At 33.1% G+C, this 19849-nt stretch overlaps 1 protein-coding gene across 3 annotated transcripts in view; it reads left to right on the forward strand.

Moving 5' to 3' along the window:
- Window positions 1–19849, forward strand: part of LOC114329496 (cell adhesion molecule Dscam2) — a 1422998-nt gene that overhangs the window by 973042 nt on the left and 430107 nt on the right. For all 3 annotated transcript variants that reach the window (XM_050654329.1, XM_050654330.1, XM_050654331.1), the window contains exon 9: window positions 13080–13224. In XM_050654329.1, coding sequence (XP_050510286.1) covers window positions 13080–13224 — 145 coding nt within the window. The remainder of the gene's footprint in view (window positions 1–13079; window positions 13225–19849) is intronic.

The raw sequence follows: 19849 nt of genomic DNA on the forward strand, positions 1-19849 counted from the left end.
CTAGGCGCACATCAAATTACTATTTTCAGGCATTTATGAATTTATTGATAAGTTTTGAAATAAAAGTGATAAATAATTGTGTAATATGTGATCTGATAGCCTATAATTTATATAATAGACTACATGTAAAATAACGTACTGTAACGTTTGAGTATTTATAGTTTTTCACAAAAATACAGGACAAGACGCGGGTAAAGAAGCTGTCCCTATTAAGGTCCACCGGTAGAGTTCTAAACTAGGCCCGCGAGCCTTATTTGGTGCCTGTAGATTTTCAGCAATGTTTATTTATTTAAAGGCAGTTTTGATGACTTTATACACCAGAGCCTTTTTAAATCATTTTTAAAACTTTTTTTAAATGAATTTTTTTAGTATACGTATGATTCAATTTCAAACAACTTAATTTTCGATCCAAAAAATTCTTAGTTCTCCGATTTGTGTGAAACTTGGTGTATAGCTTCTGACATTCTAGACATTTAAGTCCGGATAGTCGTTTTCTTTTTTCCTTGAGTGTTTTACTTATGTAGAATCTCAAAATACCATTTTTCTCGATTTTACAATGATTTGGTATCTATTTACTTATTTAAATAAATTTGTATATTCTATCATAAAGTATTAATGGAAAAAATAATGTTTCAACAGAAGGGACTCAAAAATGACATTATACGGTCGCTTATTAACGCCCATTAACGCTGTGGGCCAAGTTATACCTCCAATGATTCTCTTCAAAGGAAAAAGAATGCAGCCAGAATGGCAAGATAATCTTCCAGCTGGTTCGACCATTGAAATGACAGAGAAAGGATCAATGACAACATCAACCTTTATAAAATGGGTACACTACTTTGCAAAGTTCAAACCACAATGTCCCGTTTTATTTATTTCCGATGCAGGTAAGTCTCACTTAGTCGCAGGTATTGTTGATGCAGCTGAATTCCATGGCATTACACATTTTTGTATTCCTAGCAACACTACACAGGAGCTACAGCTCATGGACAAATCTGTATTTGCGCCTTTTGAAGAATATTGGGACCAAGAGGTTTTGTTGTACTGGACCACCACAAAAACTAACGAACGCGTACGATTAATAAAAGAATTTTCGGAAAAATATTTTCCAAAGTCTGGCCAAGAGCTGTGTTGAAACTTTATTATATAATCCAAATTCTAATCTTTGCTTTATTACGCCCCTAAAATTATGTCACATTTAATACACGATTTTGGCCTTCTTAAAAAATCTATCTCAAAAAATGAGTGACAATTCCTAAATAAAATATTTGTCAATGTTACATATTTAAAAAAACGATAGCTTTTTCAATTATAATAGTTCATAATTAAGTCCAAATTAATATTTGGGACTTTTTTGTACAATATTAATTCTCAATGTGTCTGGCGTAAAAGCTAAACTTAGCTTTAGTAAGTGTAGTCTTTTTAAATAAACCAATTAGGAAAAAGAAGTAATTTATTCTACAACCAAGAGACGGAGAAAACGGTTTGGGAATTAATACCAAAGCGATACTTCTTCATTTGGCCTACATCGAGCCGGATTTTTGACCAGCATAAAACTTATGGAAAGTTCTTCAAGATTATTTGCCGACACAACAACAAAAGGATATACTGGGTGAGATAAGTCCATTTATATACCCTTTGTTTCATTATTCTATTTGGCTATCAGTTATTCAAAGACATTAAAATCATTAAATTCTGTGATTCAAAGACATTTTCGTGTTCCAATATCTTTAATAAAAATGGATGAGTTAGAATTAGATGTTACCCAGTTCGAGACGCGATTAAGTAGACTTCATTTAATATTTCATGATTATGAAAAAGCACAAAATGAAATCGAATTCCTTGCATCAAATACAGGCAAAGAAGAAAAAGATAGAGAGTTAACAGAAAATCAATATTTCAAACTTGTAAGCGATTTGACCGCTTGTGTTAATAAATTAAAAGCTGCACCTTCTCAGATAAGATCTAGTTCATCCAGTGAGGGTTCTTGTAGTGCTCCAATAGCAGTTCGTCTTCCGGATATAAAAATTTCACAATTCTCAGGTCATATTAGAGACTTCAATCGTTCATCGAGCTCTTCGATGCGCTCATAGTGAAAAATGAGACATTAACAGATGTCCAAAAACTTGTGTACTTGAAGAGTTATTTAAAAGGTGAAAGCCTTCAAGTTATAGATTCATTACCGATAATTAATGAAAATTTTGTAATCGCGTTAAATATTTTAAAGAAGAGATACGAAAACAAATTCGCCATAATAAATTCTTATTTGCAAGCAATTTTTGATTGTAATAATATTTCTAAATGTAAGTCAGACACATTAAGAGAATTAATCACTACAATTCAAAAGAATATTTTGTCACTAAAAAATTTGAATTTAACTTCCGAAAATTTATTTGACTTAACACTTATATTCATTCTAAAAAAGAAGTTAGATTTTCAATCGGCTAAGGCATATGAATCTGAGAGGAATCACGATGAAATACCTACTTTAAATCATTTCTTAAAATTCTTAGAAAAACGTGCAGTAATTCTGGAAAATGTTGAAATTTCTAGTCCTAAAACTACCAGAAAAAATTTCTCATCTCATTAGACAATGCATGAGGCAACTTCAAATCGCCAATTTCAATTAATTTGTATCTACTGTAACAAGGAGGGCCATAAAATTTACAGTTGCTCTGAGTTTAAAGATATATCTTATTCCGCCAAATTGCAATTTATTAGGGCAAAGAATTTATGTATAAATTGTTTTGGTAAACACAATTTGAAAGAGTGTAAATCCTCTAAAAAATGTTCTTTTTGCTCCAAGTCACACAATTCGTTAATGCACATAAAAATCGGCGAAAATCAACATTCTCCGCCAATGACTAGTAGTAAGCGTCATTCACATTCTCTATATAATAATGGTTCAAATTCTCAACCTAATAGCTACGCAGGTAACCATAGCTCTCTAATCTCATCTAATAGTTCTTATTTAGATAATACTGCTCATGTTCAAAATGGTAATAATTCATCTTCTCATCTCGATAGTAATTCAAATCTTCAAACCCGTTCTCTGGATATCCAACCAGTACAGGAGAATTCAGGAATAACAAATTTTCAAGGTCCTTCGAGAAATTTTACGGAAAATAACCCTACCGCAAATAATCGTTCAGCGAATCACTCTGTTCAGTCAGTAAAAAATAGTCATATTCTTCTGGGTACTGCAAAAGTAACCTTACTTGGTAAAAACGCTAATTTCTGCATAGCGAAAATTCTTTTGGACACAGGATCCCAAAATTCATTTATCGTAGAGAAGCTTGTGAACAAGTTACAATTAGATACGTATAACAAGTCAGTACATATATCAGGAATAGGAGGGAGTGGCTCGACTTGTACTAAAATGTCAGATATAACCATATTTTCCAATTATGATCGTCGAAGAAGTTTTCATTTTTCAGTAGTTGTATTACCCGAGATTACTTGTGCTCTCCCTCAATCAAAAATACTAGTGAAAAAATTAAATATTCCGAAACAATTCTTTCTAGCAGACGACGAATTTTTTAAGCCTTCTGAAATTGACATTCTAATTGGTTTGGATCTTTATTACGATATTATTTTACCTAACTTCGTCAGACTTGGCAAAAATCTTCCAGTCTTACAAGAGTCTCACTTAGGTTTCGTGGTAGCTGGTACAGTTCCTGATCATTTTACTGTATCCAATATATCTGTTACAGACAGTAGTTCAGAAGTTTTAACTGAATCTAATTCACTTCTTTCCACATTACAATTAGACAGCCGTTTGAAGAAATTCTGGGAAATCGAGGAAATTCCCAATAAATTCTATCTTCCAGAAGCTGATGAAGCATCTGAAAACCTATTCCGTTCTACAACCAAAATTTTAGAAAATGGTAGATTTCAAGTAAGTTTGCCGCTGAAATCACCTTCAGAAAATCTAAAGTTAGGAAATTCTTATTACATGGCCAGAAAGCGTTTCATTTCTTTAGAAAATAAATTTAAAACTAATTGCAACTTTTATCAAGACTATAAAAAAGTTATTGATGAATTAATTGAACTTAAACATGCTCATTATGTACCCCTAACTCTGCTAAATGCCAAATCTGAAAATAAATATTTTATTCCGCACTTAGGTGTAGTTAGAGAATCCAGTTTAACAACGCGTTCGCGCGTTGTCATGGACGCCAGCGCCAAAAGTTCCTCAGGGTATTCCTTAAATGACGTGTGTTTAAAGGGATATCAGGTCCAGCCAGAATTGTATGACATTCTATGTAGATTTAGACTTTTTCCTTTTGTATTCACGGTAGATATTAAAAAAATGTTCCGACAGGTCCTCGTGAACCCGGAACAAACTTTTCTTCAAAACATTTTATGGCGAGAAAACCCTGATGAAGACTTTAAATGTATCCAACTCGATGTTGTAGTTTTTGGAACCAATTCAGCCCCGTTCTTGGCAACAAGGGTTCTTAAAGAAATTGCTTGTCTAAACTTTTTAGAATTTCCTCTTGCGTCTGATGCAATTCTGAATCAATTCTATATGGACGATGGCCTTTGTGGTTCATATAATCACAACGAACTTTTCAATTTATACTCTCAATTAAATACCATCTTAAATAAGCATGGGTTTGAGTTGCATAAATATTGTTCAAATAGTGATTATTTTCTTAAAAATATTTCCAAAGACATTTCGGAAAATCAAAAAGCTGATTATGACATAAACATAGATGAAGTCCCAAGTAAAGTTCTTGGGCTAAAGTGGAGTACAGCTAGTGTTGCCAGATTCGATTTGTTTTTAATCGGTACATAAGCAAAAACAAATCGGGATTTACGGTTGTAGATCGGGACAAATAAACAACAATAGCCCAGTTAATGACCGTTTTGGAGTGTAATTTTCAGAGAACTCCGAATTGCATGAAAATCTGGTTTTAGGTTCTACTTACTGTCTACTTCAAAGTTGAACTTGTACCGTTGGTTGCTTTTACTTGGGGGGGTGACAGTTACAGTTACCCGTTCTCGGGGGTAAAAAAAGGCGCGGTAAATGAAGTCCCAAAATGGATCAACTGACTAACCCTAAAAGACTTTTGTTCTATATAATTTTTTAACTAAGTCAATACTTTTCGAGTAATTTTTTTCGAAAAAAAAAATCTTAGCAAAAATGTAGCTTTTAAAAAAGCAAAAAATTGTATGTTTAGAAAGTCTATAAAACCAGTAAAAGCAAAGTTGTATGTACCTTATCAAAAATACGTTCTTATTCGTCAAATTCCAAATCGAATTTTTCAACTTGAAATAACCAAAAAATTAAGCAATTTTCGGGCAAAACCTATTAAGATTTTTTAAAGTTTTTAAAAAAAGCTTTAATTTTGTTTTATATAAAAGCCTTTAGCATTAAAACTAAGCGAGCTACGCTCAAAATAAAGTTGGCCCCTTTTTTTGATAAAGAAATCGTGAAAAAAAAAGGATTTACAGTAAAAAAGTTTTTCCTAAAATATTGTAAAACGCCCTTTTTTCCAAATAAGTATTAGGGATACTAAAAATTTCAAGGAGTAAAAAGTAGATAGGTTTTGCTTTTATAAATATGATAGATTCATTTTGTTTTTCTGTAAGACAAAAATTGGTTAAAATATGGCTGTTCATATTTTGCATACACTCGTGATTAGTAACTCGTTCAGGCCCTTTCAATCATGTAAAAAATACATTAGTAAAGTAAATTGTTTGTAAAGCGGTAACGATTAATTTCATTTAGGGTGCTAAGTAGTGGTAGATTTTCACGATTTTTTACCAAAAAAAAAAGGAGTCAACTTGATTTTGAGCATAACTCGCTTAGTTTGATGCTAGGAACTTTTTTAAAACATAAAAATAAAGCATTATTAAAAAAGTTTTAATTGGTTTTTCCCGAAAAGTAATTTATTTATTGGTTATTTCACGTTGAAATATTTGATTTGGAATTTGACGAATAAGAACGTATTTTTCATGAGCTACATTTGCTTTTGCTGGGTATAGACTTTACGAGTTCACATTTTTTTTTTTCATTTTTTTATATTATGCTAAGATTTTTTTGCTAAGAATATTTTTTTCGATCAAATACTAACTTTTTGAGTTATTTGTGAAAATCGCCTGAGAACGTGATTTTTTTGTCGAAAAATAATCATCTTCAATCTTAAATACCTAAAGTATTAACTAAGTTAAAATTCTATAGAACTAAAATTGCTTAGAATTAGTCAATTCATCCATCTCCGGACTTATTTTAAACGCACGGTTTTTCACCCCCCAACTAGGGGTGACTGTCACCCCCCGAGTAAAAGCAACCAACGGCACAAGCCGTCTAAATTTTCATGCAATTCGGAGTTGATCCTGAAAATTACACGGTATCGCATATTTCCCGTTCATTTACTGGACTACAAGCTGTTTCTATAATATGTATTTAATCGTACATAATAATAATAATCAGACGAAATTACAAAAAAAAATCGTAGATTCAGTAAATTATTAAGTTATTGAAATTATATTTTTCATTCGATTTTGCCGATTTTAGGAGTGCCTTGTTTTTTTAACATAGTTATAAAATTCACTGCAAGTCCTCCTGAAATTGGTTTTCGTGGGCGAAAATCGGGACATTTAGTGTCCCGATCAGGTACAAGTCGGTACGCGTCCCCAGACCCCTGAAAATCGGGACGTCCCGCGCAAATCGGGACACCTGGTAACGCTAAGTACAGCAGAAGATACTCTTTGTATTTCCGTGCCTCAAGAAATCGTGCACGGTCCAGTTACCAAAAGAAAAATACTTTCTATCTTAGCTCAATGTTATGATCCGTTAGGCTTGATAAATCCTGTTATAGTAAAAGGTAAGATACTGATGCAAAAATTATGGTTCAAAAAGTTTCATTGGGACACCGTAATAAACGAAACTTGCATTCTTAAAGATTGGCACAATTTTATTGAACATATCCCCTTGCTTTCACAACAAAAAATAGCTAGACAATATTTTCGTCCGAAAACTATTAGCAAAATAGAAATTCATGGCTTTTCTGATGCAAGCATAGAGGCTTATGGTGCTTGCATTTATTTTCGAGTTCTTTATTCTGACAATGATATTTCTTCTACTTTAGTATCTTCAAAATCTAGAGTCGCCCCACTTAAATCAATTACCATTCCAAGGTTAGAACTTTGCGCTATGCTCTTGCTGGCGAAACTTGTAAACAAAATTCTACAAGTCTTCGAAAATAAATTAGAGTATGACTCAATAAATTTGTGGACCGATTCTCTGGTCGCTTTATGTTGGTGCAGGGCACACCCTAGTAAATGGTCAGTGTTCGTATCGCATAGAGTTGCTCAAATTCAAGGACTGACGCAAAATTGTCAGTGGCGATACGTTAAATCAGCTGAAAACAGTGCTGACATTCTATCACGCGGTTTATCAGCCCAAGAAATTCTGGACAACAAGTTGTGGTGGTCCGGTCCTGCTTTTCTTCTTAATCATTCTTTAGAATTCTCTGATGAACCCCCAATAGCTGATCAGCTAATTACAGAGCACAGAAAAACTCGTTCTAATATACTCACAAACGTCAACTCAAAACCTCCTTGGGAACAATTATTTCAAAAATTTTCTTCTTTTTCTCGATTACGTCGTACTATCGCATATGTACTCAGATTTGTCAGTTGTTTAAAAGGAAACAAACAATCTGATCCCCTCACTGTTGAAGAATTGGACCAAGCTCTATATTTTATAGTTCGGCAAGTTCAGCTAACCAATTTTTCCAAAGAAATTTCCGAACTTTCTGCAAACCAGCAACTATCAAATAAACAATTATTATCTTTAAATCCATTTCTCGATGAATTATCAATGCTGAGGATCGGCGGACGGCTTTGTAACGCCTCCATTCCCTACCAACAGAAACATCCCTTGCTTTTGCCACCCCATAATCATACGACCTCCCTCATACTAGAGTACGAACATAGGCGGCTCGGGCATGCTGGTGCTCAAACCGTTCTGAGCAATATTCGTTTACGTTTTTGGCCCCTTAATGGGCTCAGAGAGATCAAAAAAATCATTCGAAATTGCAATATGTGTTTTCGATTCAATAATCAAGTCTGCCAACAGATTATGGCAAGTTTGCCCTCTGATCGTGTAAATGTTTCTAGACCATTTCAGAAAGTTGGAATTGATTTCGGAGGATTCTTTCAAATAAAATCCTCAAGGCTTCGTAAATCTCCACTCATAAAATCATACATTGCGGTTTTTGTTTGCATGGTCACCAAGGCAGTTCACATAGAGCTAGTTCTTGGACTGTCTACTGACTCCTTTCTGAACGCTTTAAAACGTTTTGTCTCGAGAAGAGGAAATCCGTCAGTGATCTATAGTGACAACGCCACCAATTTTTTAGGTGCAAAAAATGTCCTACATGAGTTGTATCAATTTTTCAAATCTAATAATAATGTAAATATTATCTGTGACTTTCTTTCACAAAATGAGACCAAGTGGAAATTCATTCCACCTCGATCTCCGCATTGGGGTGGAATCTGGGAATCCGCCATCAAAAGCGCAAAATTTCATATCAAGAGATTGGTGGGTAATGCTTTGTTCACTTCAGAAGAGTTTAACACTATTCTTTGTCAAATCGAGGCAATACTAAATTCTCGGCCCTTAGGTCCAGTTTCTAATGACCCTACAGATTTAACCTGCCTTACACCGGGACACTTTCTGATAGGGTCTCCTCTCACCGCTTATCCTGAAAAGGATCTTTCACATTTAAACGAACATAGACTTTCCACCTTCCAGCAGATTTCTAAAATTCAACAAGTTTTTTGGAAACGTTGGTCGGTTGATTACTTAAATCGCCTTCAGAACCGGCCTAAATGGGCTGAAGAATATTCTAACCTGCAAGTAAATAAACTAGTTTTACTCAAGGAAGATAATGTACCTCCAATGATGTGGCCGTTGGCGCGCATCATTGAAGTATATCCTGGTAAGGAGGGCAAAGTCCGTGTGGTTAAGCTCCGTACGGCTTCCGGAGAGTTTATCCGATCCATTTCAAAGCTTTCTTTATTACCAAATCAAACTCAACCTTAAAATGACCAACATGCTTATTTCTAGTTTTGTTACATTCTTCCTAACACTTTGTTTTTTCTGTTTCTGTTACTGTGTAATTTAGTTGAAGCAGGGATGCTTCAACGCGGGGGAGAATGTTGAAACTTTATTATATAATCCAAATTCTAATCTTTGCTTTATTACGCCCCTAAAATTATGTCACATTTAATACACGATTTTGGCCTTCTTAAAAAATCTATCTCAAAAAATGAGTGACAATTCCTAAATAAAATATTTGTCAATGTTACATATTTAAAAAAACGATAGCTTTTTCAATTATAATAGTTCATAATTAAGTCCAAATTAATATTTGGGACTTTTTTGTACAATATTAATTCTCAACGTGTCTGGCGTAAAAGCTAAACTTAGCTTTAGTAAGTGTAGTCTTTTTAAATAAACCAATTAGGAAAAAGAAGTAATTTATTCTACAACCAAGAGACGGAGAAAACGGTTTGGGAATTAATACCAAAGCGATACTTCTTCAAGCTGCTACACCTCATAATGTTTCAATTGGGTTTCGTGCCACAGGCATCTATCCGTTTGACCCTAATGTTATCCCGGAACAAGCATTTGCTCCATCTGAACTGTCGAAGCGAGATAACTTAAATGAAGAAAATACTCCTTCGCCTACTCAATCGAGGACCGATGACAGCCAGGCACCAATGATACAAGAACGAGACCCCTCTAAGAAAAAGTGTCAGAAACGAAAGATTTATTCTTCGCCAGATTCAAGTACAACTTCAGTTTCCGACATCTTAACTTTTCACGATAATTCCAGTAATGACGAAGGTATTTTGGAGACTTCCTTTCAGGAAATTCTTCCTACACCTAAAATAAAAAAGAAAATGGTCCAGCCCCGAGCAAAGTCACTTAATTATAGAGCGGTTATAGTAAGTAAAGCTGTATTTACTGAAAAGGATAAAAATCAAGACAAAAAACCTATTAGTGATAAAGGGAAACAGACGAAACCAAAAAAAGGAGAACATAATATAAAACTAAAATCCCTCAATGAAAAGAAGGATAAAGGAAAAATTCAACCTTCCTTAAAAGATATTCTTGAAGCAGGTCTAAGTGGATTGCGGTCTAAGGTTTCAAACTCAGGAGAAAAAGAAGAGAGCTGGTTTTGCTACTTGTGCCAAGAGGACAGAATAGCAGATATGAGGCTGTGCACCAAATGCCTTAAAAACGTACAAGAAGAATATTTAGGATTAACAAGCAGAACAAAACACCTACATTTGTTTGTCCAAAGTGTGATATCTAGACTGCGGATTATTACAAAACTGCAACATTTCTTAAATGTGAATGAACGTATGTTTCTGATTTAATAAATGCCTTTATTTAATGGATATCTTGCAATAAAACACCCCCAAAAACAGTTAACAGTATCCAATTTTATTAACATCTAAAATCATGTATCAAATTAGTGAACAAAATAAAATAACAATTAAAAAAAAAAGGTGGGCCTTATTTGGATCAACTGGGGGACCTTTTTTGGAACTACTGTACCCAATAAGGCCCACAACACTGATTTTGAAAAGACCGTTTTAACTTTAAAAGTATTAAAATTTGATAAACTGCACCATAGTAAAATGAAAGAGCATAAACCTTCCACTCGTTTTCCGTTGCTTTGGGAAATTAAATCGAATATTTAATATTTATTTAAAAATAATTAAATAATATTTGGGTCAGGCGCCTTACTACAAGAATCATTATTTTTTATACAATATCAAACTTTAAAAATTTTGTATTTTTTTCTCTTATTATTTATGTGACTTTTCTTATTATTATAAATGTAATACACATAGTTTCAAAAGTTATGCATCACCCCTTGTATTCACGATGTTTACGCTTTTATAAATCTGTATCTTTATCGCATATTTAATGGGCCTTTTTTATAAAAAATATACCATTTTTGGCTTTTTATTTTATTTGATTACCCATTTAATTGACCTCGTTTTGCCAAGGGGTAAACATTTGAAAAATTTATTGTGGTGAAATTTTTTAAAACTTGATTAAAAATGAATCGTACTTTAATTTCTGAGTTGGACCGTATAAGAATTATTGATTTAGTTGAAGAAGGCCATTCACAGCGGTTCGTGGAGGAAAGAGTGGGTGTTTCTCAGAGTGATGTCTCACGGATATGAAATAGGTTCCTGGAGACAAACTTGATACTGAATAGAGCTCGGTCTGGTAGACCCCGAGTTACCAAGATCGACAGAATAGGTATATTAGAATTTCCATCCGTAGAAATTCTTCTATGTCTGTACCAGCCCTCCAAAGAGAATTTAGGCATGCTACAGGAGTCAGAGTATCGTTATCTACAATAAGAAGAAGAATTTCAGACTCAGGTTTGAGGAGTCGTCGACCAATAAGAGTTCCTCAGCTACAACTTAGACATGTTTTGGACCGCCTCCAGTGGGCTCAAGAACACATACAGCTCCCCCAACAATTTTGAAATTTTGCGCTTTTTTCAGACGAGACCAGAATCTGTTTAAATAGTGATAACCGGTGAATTCGTGTGTGGCTAGTTATGCAGCTCTTATTGGCTCTCGCCACACACAAATTCACCGGTTATCAATATTTAAAGAAATTCTGGTCTCGTCTGAAAAAATCACAAAATTCCCAAAGAGTTGGAGAGCTCTATGTGTTCTTGAGCCCACCGGAGGCGGTCCAAAATATGTCTAGGTTGTAGCGGAGGAACTCTTATTGGTCGACGACTCCTCAAACCTGAGTCTAAAATTCTTCTTCTTATTGTAGATAACGATACTCTGACTCCTGTAGCATACCTGAATTCTCTTTGGAGGGCTGGTACAGACAAAAAAAATTTCTACGGATGGAAATTCTGATATATCTATTATGTCGATCATTGGTAACTCGGGGTCTACCAGACCGAGCTCTATTCAGTATCAAGTTTGTCTCCAGGAACCTATTTCATATCCGTGAGACATCACTCTGAGAAACACCCACTCTTTCCTCCACGAACCGCTGTGAATGGCCTTCTTCAACTAAATCGATAATTCTTATATGGTCCAACTCTGAAATTAAAGTACGATTCATTTTTAATCACGTTTTAAAAAATTTCACCAGAATAAATTTTTCAAATGTTTACCCCTTGGCAAAACCAGGTCAATGAAATTGGTAATCAAATAAAATAAAAAACCAAAAATGGTATATTTTTTATAAAAAAAGGCCCATTAAATATGCGATAAAGATACACATTTATAAAAGCGTAAACATCGTGAATACAAGGGGTTATGCATAACTTTTGAAACTATGTGTATTATTATTAATTTACAATCCTACAGACAAAATGGAGAAATTTGAAGATATACTCAAAACAAGAATAATAAATCCTAAAAAATAGTTAGGTAATATTTAATATTCAGAATAGAAGAGTACGCACCGATCTTACTATACTATCTTTATAGCTTTTATTGTCATCATAATTTAGGTTTTTATCAATATTACCCTAATGGTATTACAAAAAGAAATATTGGCCTAGGCCAAATATAACTATAGAAATATTTCAACATATTAAATATTTTGTTCACATGCCGTTAGATGTCAGCACAAGTACTCAGTGGACGGAATGGGATATCCATAATCGGGGACAATTTGTTACAAGGATACATACTATAGAGTACATATGTATAGAAGGGTACATGGAGCTAGATATTAAAAATTATAGAATAGGTTGTCCTCAATTGGAGACACGGTGAACGAAAGGGTTAATAATAATTTAATAATACATCTGTGCACAGCCGATTAGGATGCCGTTTAAATAGTAATGAGTTATACTTTGATCTCGGTTTGTATTTAAAACATAGTCGATGACTTTATTAGTGTGCAGTATATTATGTAACAATAATTTTGACGGCCATTCAAAAATTAAAATTGCCGTATTTTAAGATTGTTTTAAAAAGTTACTGTTTCGGAACTAATGAATTTACTCCATATTTTTGCTACAACCTGTAGGTAAAATTTGTACTGTTTGTTTCAGATGCGCCTCCAATCCTGCTGTACAGTTTTATCGAACAAACGCTGCAACCGGGCCCCGCTGTATCTCTTAAATGTAGTGCTTCAGGAAATCCGACTCCGCAGATATCGTGGACTTTAGACGGTTTCCCGTTACCAAGTCATGGAAGGTAAGGATATTTGTTTGCTAAAAGAATACACAACACCGCTAACAAAATACCAGATTGAAAATAGTTACTGGATAAATTGATTTTGTTTTGGTTGTTTGTACTTTTTTAAACAGTGCATTGAATACTATTTAACATTTCAACATTGGCTTTACCGCTCTCTCTTATTTAAGGCCATCGGTACATAATTCGCAATTATTTTACGGCTATCCCTACTTTTTCTGTCTTTACACGGAAAATTACGTGTAGTAAAATTCACACTGGCATGGATATGTAAACATTACTAGAATGTCATTAACTTTAAAGAGATGGCTTTTGAATGTTCTTGGATAACTGTTATTTTTATAATTGCAAATTATTAATTCAGTTATTAAATGTGATAATTTTTCCACTAACTATGTATTCAGTGATTGTAATAATTTATATGTACAACAAAAACTAATACTCAATCGAGAAAAAAAGAAAAGTGTTAAAGTGATTTTTTAACAATATATTGTTACTATGAAACGCTTACAATTTTGAACATCTTTAACAACAAAATAAGTACTTGAATCACAGAATATATCCAGATGTGTTCTCTGCTTGGGTCTTCCATAAATAATAAACAATAAATAACTTTTTATTTTAGTCATTCTTAAATCAATTATTTATCAAATACGGTATTAATATTATTTAATCAACAACTCAAAATATTCCCGATGCCATGTAAAATATTTAAAACTGTCAGTGTCTTTATTTGACTCAGTGTGTTGTATGACAAAGATAGCAAATGTTTGATTTGGAAAATATCCCTCCCTGACCACCAAGGAGAACTTCATGACGAAAGAAATCAAGCGAAGGATAATCCTAGCGGACAAATACTATTTTGGACTAAGTAGACATATGAGAAGCAGAAACTTAAGCCAAAAAACAAAATTAACCATATATAAACCCTTATACAACCAGTGTTGACATATGGATCGGAGACATGGACCATCTCCAAGGCAGATGAAAACCTTCTGCTTATATTTGAACGAAGGATTCTGAGAAGAATATTCGGTGGCATGTGGCATCTGTGAAAATGGTATTTGGAGGAGGAGGTACAACTACGAGGTATACCACAGATACAAATATAAATTTGGTGGTAAATACGTAGTATTTCTTATGAGAATAGGGACGCTAAGATGGGCAGGACATCTACCAAGACCACAGCATAACAACCCTCCTAGACGAATCCTTATGTGATAACCTGTGGGAAGTAGAAATAAGGGTAGGCCAAAACTTAGATGGAAGGATGGTGTAGATGAGGATAGGAGAAATATAGGCGCAGCAAACTGGCAACGGTTGGCAATGGATAGGAATGACAGGCGTAATAGACTTGGGAAGGTCGAAGCTCTTTCGCAGGGCTGTAGCACCACTGATGATGATAATTAATGTTCTGTAGATAGTCATTTTGGTTCTTTTGTTTAATAATTTCGATGTCATCAATCTTTTATTAGCATAATATGTCTAATTCCAACTGGAAATACGTGCGTCGTAATCGCTACGCTATGTCTAATGCTGCTGTTAATTCTAACATATCATCTTCAGCTTCATTGCTAGTCACAAAGTCTCTCCCTTAGCGTATTGCTTTATAGACCAGGGTAATAAGCTAGAAATAGACCATGTTCGGGACACTCAAAGATCCAGGTTGCTGACTACTTTTTTAGTTATTGTATACCTATAGGATGAAAACCTACCTGTTTTCTGCCTAGAGTTCGCGTCCGTTTTTTAATTATTAACAATTTAGTGCAAAAATTGCGATTTTTTTAAATTTTTTGCACCCCATTCAAAATCTAAACAATTGACATAAAATTACAAAATTTAATTTTTTAGAACATTAAAAATCCTTCAAAATTCCGATTTTTGAAAGTTAAAAAGTTAATCTGTTGCTACGCAAACTGCAAAATAAGTGACAATCGTTATTTGTTAATAACTTTTACAAGAATTACCTTAGAACTTTAGTGTTTTACCCAAAGTTGGGTATTGGGGTACTTAACAAAACCTCAAAATTTGAGACTGATCCATTAATTAGTTTAAGGGTTATTCTAATTGTTTATCCCAGAGACCTTTATTTTGCAATAACATAAGACAGAAAATAATGGGAAAATAATTGCCCTAAAGATAGGGCAATTCTGAGTATGCCAAATGAAAGTAGAAAACTAATACATACCATCAATATGTACTAAAAAACGATAAAAAGATTATCTAATATAGTCAAAAATCCTAATGCCAAATTTGTAAAATTTTGTAGTTTAAAACATTTAGAATAACTTTAAATAGTTATTTATGATATAAGTGTTAAAAGTATACGTTTAAGGCACGCATGTGAAAGTTTGCATGTGAAAATTCACATGAGTGCCTTAAAAATGTACTTTTTAACACGCATATCATACAATATTTTTTCTACAAACGTAATTACAGGACAATATCTACAAAAACTTTTACTTGAACTTGACTGACATTCCATTTTTATATTTTTTGACATTACATCAAAATTGCCTATACGGTCAATACGAACTGCAGTGCCTTAAAAATATTTTAAAGCACTAGTGCCTTAAAGTAGCATTTTTAACGCTCGTATGGAGTGCTACGGTTGTAGAAAAAATATTGTTTGTAGAAAAAGTCATTTTACATATTAGAAAAGCTGGTATTTTACACGAATTTTTAAAAATGTAGTTTAATTGGTGACTAGTCGAGGTACGTGAAGGGGGAGCTGGGAGCCGACAAATGCACGAGTTCAAAAACTATAAAAAGGAACTTAAAACTACTATAATTTTCTATATCTCGGGATCTACTGAATATATTTTGATCGTTCTTTTTTTAATTTGTATGTAATTTTTCTGTACATTACAAATATGCAATTTGCCTAGACATTTAATAATTAATGAACCGTCTAATTTGTTTAAACAATTTTTGAAAAAACAATTTTTTCCCAAAAACCCATGATTTTAATCATACTATCCCTATTAATCATAGAAAAAGTTAAGGTATACTTTAATAAATAAATTATTGTAAATAAATAATTATCTAATAAAAATCATTTATTTATTAAAGTGTACTATAACTTTTATTGTGATCATTAATGATAAAATGATTAAAGAAATAGATTGTAAAAAAAATTTTTTTAAGAATTGTTTAAACAAATTAGACTGTTTATTAATTAATAAATTTATAAACAAATTGCATATTTGTAATTTACGTAAAAATTACATACCAATTAAAAAAAAAGATCAAAAACCATTGAGTTGATGCGGAGATACAGCAAATTATATTCGTTTGAAATTGCTTTTTCGGTATTTAACTCGTTGGATTTGTAGATTCCCCCTAGTAATCGTTTGCACTACATTTTTGAAAAATCGTAGAGGGTGCTGTAAAGGTATAATGTTTGTGCAAATTTTTTAAGAAAAAATACAAATCCCATTCTTTAAAACGGCGTTAATGAGATTCCTTAATTGTTATAAACAAATTAGCTGTGAATTCAAAAAAAACATATGGCTAACTTTGTCCCAAATGAGCCCAGGCTAAATTTTTTTATTTGAAAATTCGTGTTAAAATACTATCTTTTCGAATATATAAAAATATTGTTACTACGGATAATATTTAAGTTATTCTAAATGTTTATAAACTACAAAATTTTAAAAATTTGGCATTAGGATTTTTGACAATGTTAATTATTTTTTTATCTTTTTTTAATACATTTTGATACTATCACTCTTCTACTTTCATTTGGCATACTCAGAATTGCACTATCTTCATTGTTTTCTATCTTATCTTATTGCAAAATAAAGGTCTCTGGGAAAAACAAATAGAATAACTCTTAAACTAATTAATGGATCGCTCTCAAATTTTAAGGGTTTGTTACATATCCCAATGTCCAACTTTGGGTGAAACACTAAAGCTCTCTGGTATTTTAAGTAAAAGTTATTAACAAATAACGATTTTCACTTATTTTGCAATTTGCGTAGCAACAAATTAACTTTTTAACTTTCAAAAATCGGCATTTTGAGGGTTTTTCAATGTTCTCAAAAACTAAATTTTGTAATTTTATATCAACTACTTAGTTTTTCAATGGAGTGCAAAAAATCGAAAAAATCGATTTTTGCACTAAACGGTTAATAATAATTAAAAAACGGACGCGAACTCTAGGCAGGAAACAGGTAGGTTTTCTTCCCATAGGTCTACAATAACTAAAAAAGTAATCAGCTACCTGGATCTTTGAGTGTCCCGAGAAAATCCTTATTACCCTGGACTGTTATATCTTTTCGTAAATACGCCCTCACATGCATTAAACATTTTATACATCAATCCGTTCGGTAAAATCTACTCTGGCTCTAAATATTAAAAAGTTATAAATAAATATGAACATATAGCCAATAATAATGGCATGTCATTAAATATGTATCACTAACAATTTCAAAATATAAATACGAAATGACTTTCCCGATACATTTCAGTGATGCATTTCCATCTGTTAATGCTAGTGGTTCGGCAAACTACACTTCAATAATGTAGGTGTAATAAACCAATGTTAACAAGGTATAAGCAAGAGATGCAAGTCAGTGGTGTATGTACTAATCCGTGAGGTACGGGTTTTCGATTTGATGAATACGGATAAATCCGATGGGGAATACGGCAAAGGAAATATTTTATACCATAAAATTAAATTAAGCCTTCTATTGGAATTTATCTCTATGGATTATATTCTTTAGAATCAAAAATTGCATTAAAGTTAAGTACAAAATAAATTGTAAATAAATAACATTAAAGTTAAGTACAAAATAAATGATCACTTTAAAAGTATTCAAAATTCTGAAGAAATATGTTTATGATTAAAAGTCTACCAAGAGATATTGTACCATGTATACACTATGTAATAAGGTCTCTATATTTTATAGGAAATTCATAATCTGTAGACTACATAAGCCGGATAAGCAAAGAATCTTCAGATCAATACCGAAAAAATAAAATGATCGAGAAACGAAAATAATGATCGTAGACAGAACAAATAACACAGGTTTACAAAAAAAAATAAATTGTGGACTATTTGACGAAACCATATGACTAGGGGGTTTTTGGGGTCGCTGATCACGAATCCGGTGTCCGCTGATCTCTATCACATCAGGTTAAGGACATTTCAAGGTCAAATCAAGATAAATAGACAATCGCTCTGAAAAAGTATATTAGGGGGTTTTTGGAGTCGCTGATCACGAATCCGGGGTCCGCTGACCTCTCTCACGTCTAGCTCAAGGTCATTTCAAGGCCAAATCAAGATAAATCGACACAATCGCTCGGAAAAAGTACATTAGACGGTTTTTGGGGTCGCTGATCATGAATCCGGGGTCCGCTGATCTCTATCACGTCAGGTAAAGGTCATTTCAAGGTCAAATCAAGATAAATCGACAATCGCTCTGAAAAAGTATATTAGGGGTTTTTTGGGGTCGCTTATCACGAATCCGCGGTTCGCTGACCTCTCACGTCCAGCTCAAGGTCACTTAAAGGTCAAATCAAGATAAATGAACACAATTGCTCTGAAAATGTATATTAGAGGTTTTCTGGGGTCGCTGACCACAAAACTGATTTGACCTTTAAATGTCCTTTATTTGACGTGTTATAGCTCAACGGATCGTTGAGCCCTGTTATAGCCCCAGTTTTGTGGTCAGAGACCCCAAAAACCTACTATTGTGTCGATTTATCTTGATTTGACCTTGAAATGACCTTGAGCTAGGCGTGAGAGAGGTCAGCAGGCCCCGGATTCGTGATCAGCGACCCCAAAAACCCCCTAATATACTTTTTCAGAGCGATTGTCTATTTATCTTGATTTGACCTTGAAATGACCTTTACCTGATGTGATAGAGATCAGCGGACCCCGGATTCGTGATCAGCGACTCCAAAAACCCCCTAGTCATATGGTTTCTTCAAATAGTCCACAATTTATTTTTTTTTGTAAACCTGTGTAATCTACCGCACATCAAATAGCGAATTTTAAAGTAGACAGATTTGTATACTTGTGCCACCTGATAAACAGAAATCAAACGTATACTAACGATGGCCCGAACCGAAATAACTAAATTAATTAAAATACGGAAAGACCGAACAATAACCAGAAATCTTAAGCTCAGGTTGATCAATGCCCTCATTTTTCCTATTGCTACATACGCAGCTTAAACATGGACGATCAAAAAAGAATGTGTGTGTATTTTTTACGCACGTAAGAAGTTATACTTCTATTATATGATTTATACTAAATTAATATACTTTTTATTTATATTTTATTTAAATATTAAACTAATTTATACTTACTACTTCTCAAACACTTTTATTAAAACAGTGCCAAAAATCAAAATAATAAAAGAATAAAACACACACAAACACAGTAAAAATGCCACAAATGATTTCTGAACATTAATTGTTGGAAATTTTTTTAACTAAATACGTATTTTCTGAAAATAAAATTATATAATAAATATACTTACAATCAAAAAATGTATAAAAAAAAAATAAAAAAATAAAAGTTTTTATTGGGATTCGAACCAGCTATCAGCGCGGTTGGTATATTGGGGTTAATTCGCCTTAAACGCTTCGCCACGGAGGCAATGTGTCATTATGT

The sequence above is a fragment of the Diabrotica virgifera genome, chromosome 6 (genome assembly GCF_917563875.1).
Source record: "Diabrotica virgifera virgifera chromosome 6, PGI_DIABVI_V3a".
NCBI classification, from domain to species: domain Eukaryota; kingdom Metazoa; phylum Arthropoda; class Insecta; order Coleoptera; family Chrysomelidae; genus Diabrotica; species Diabrotica virgifera.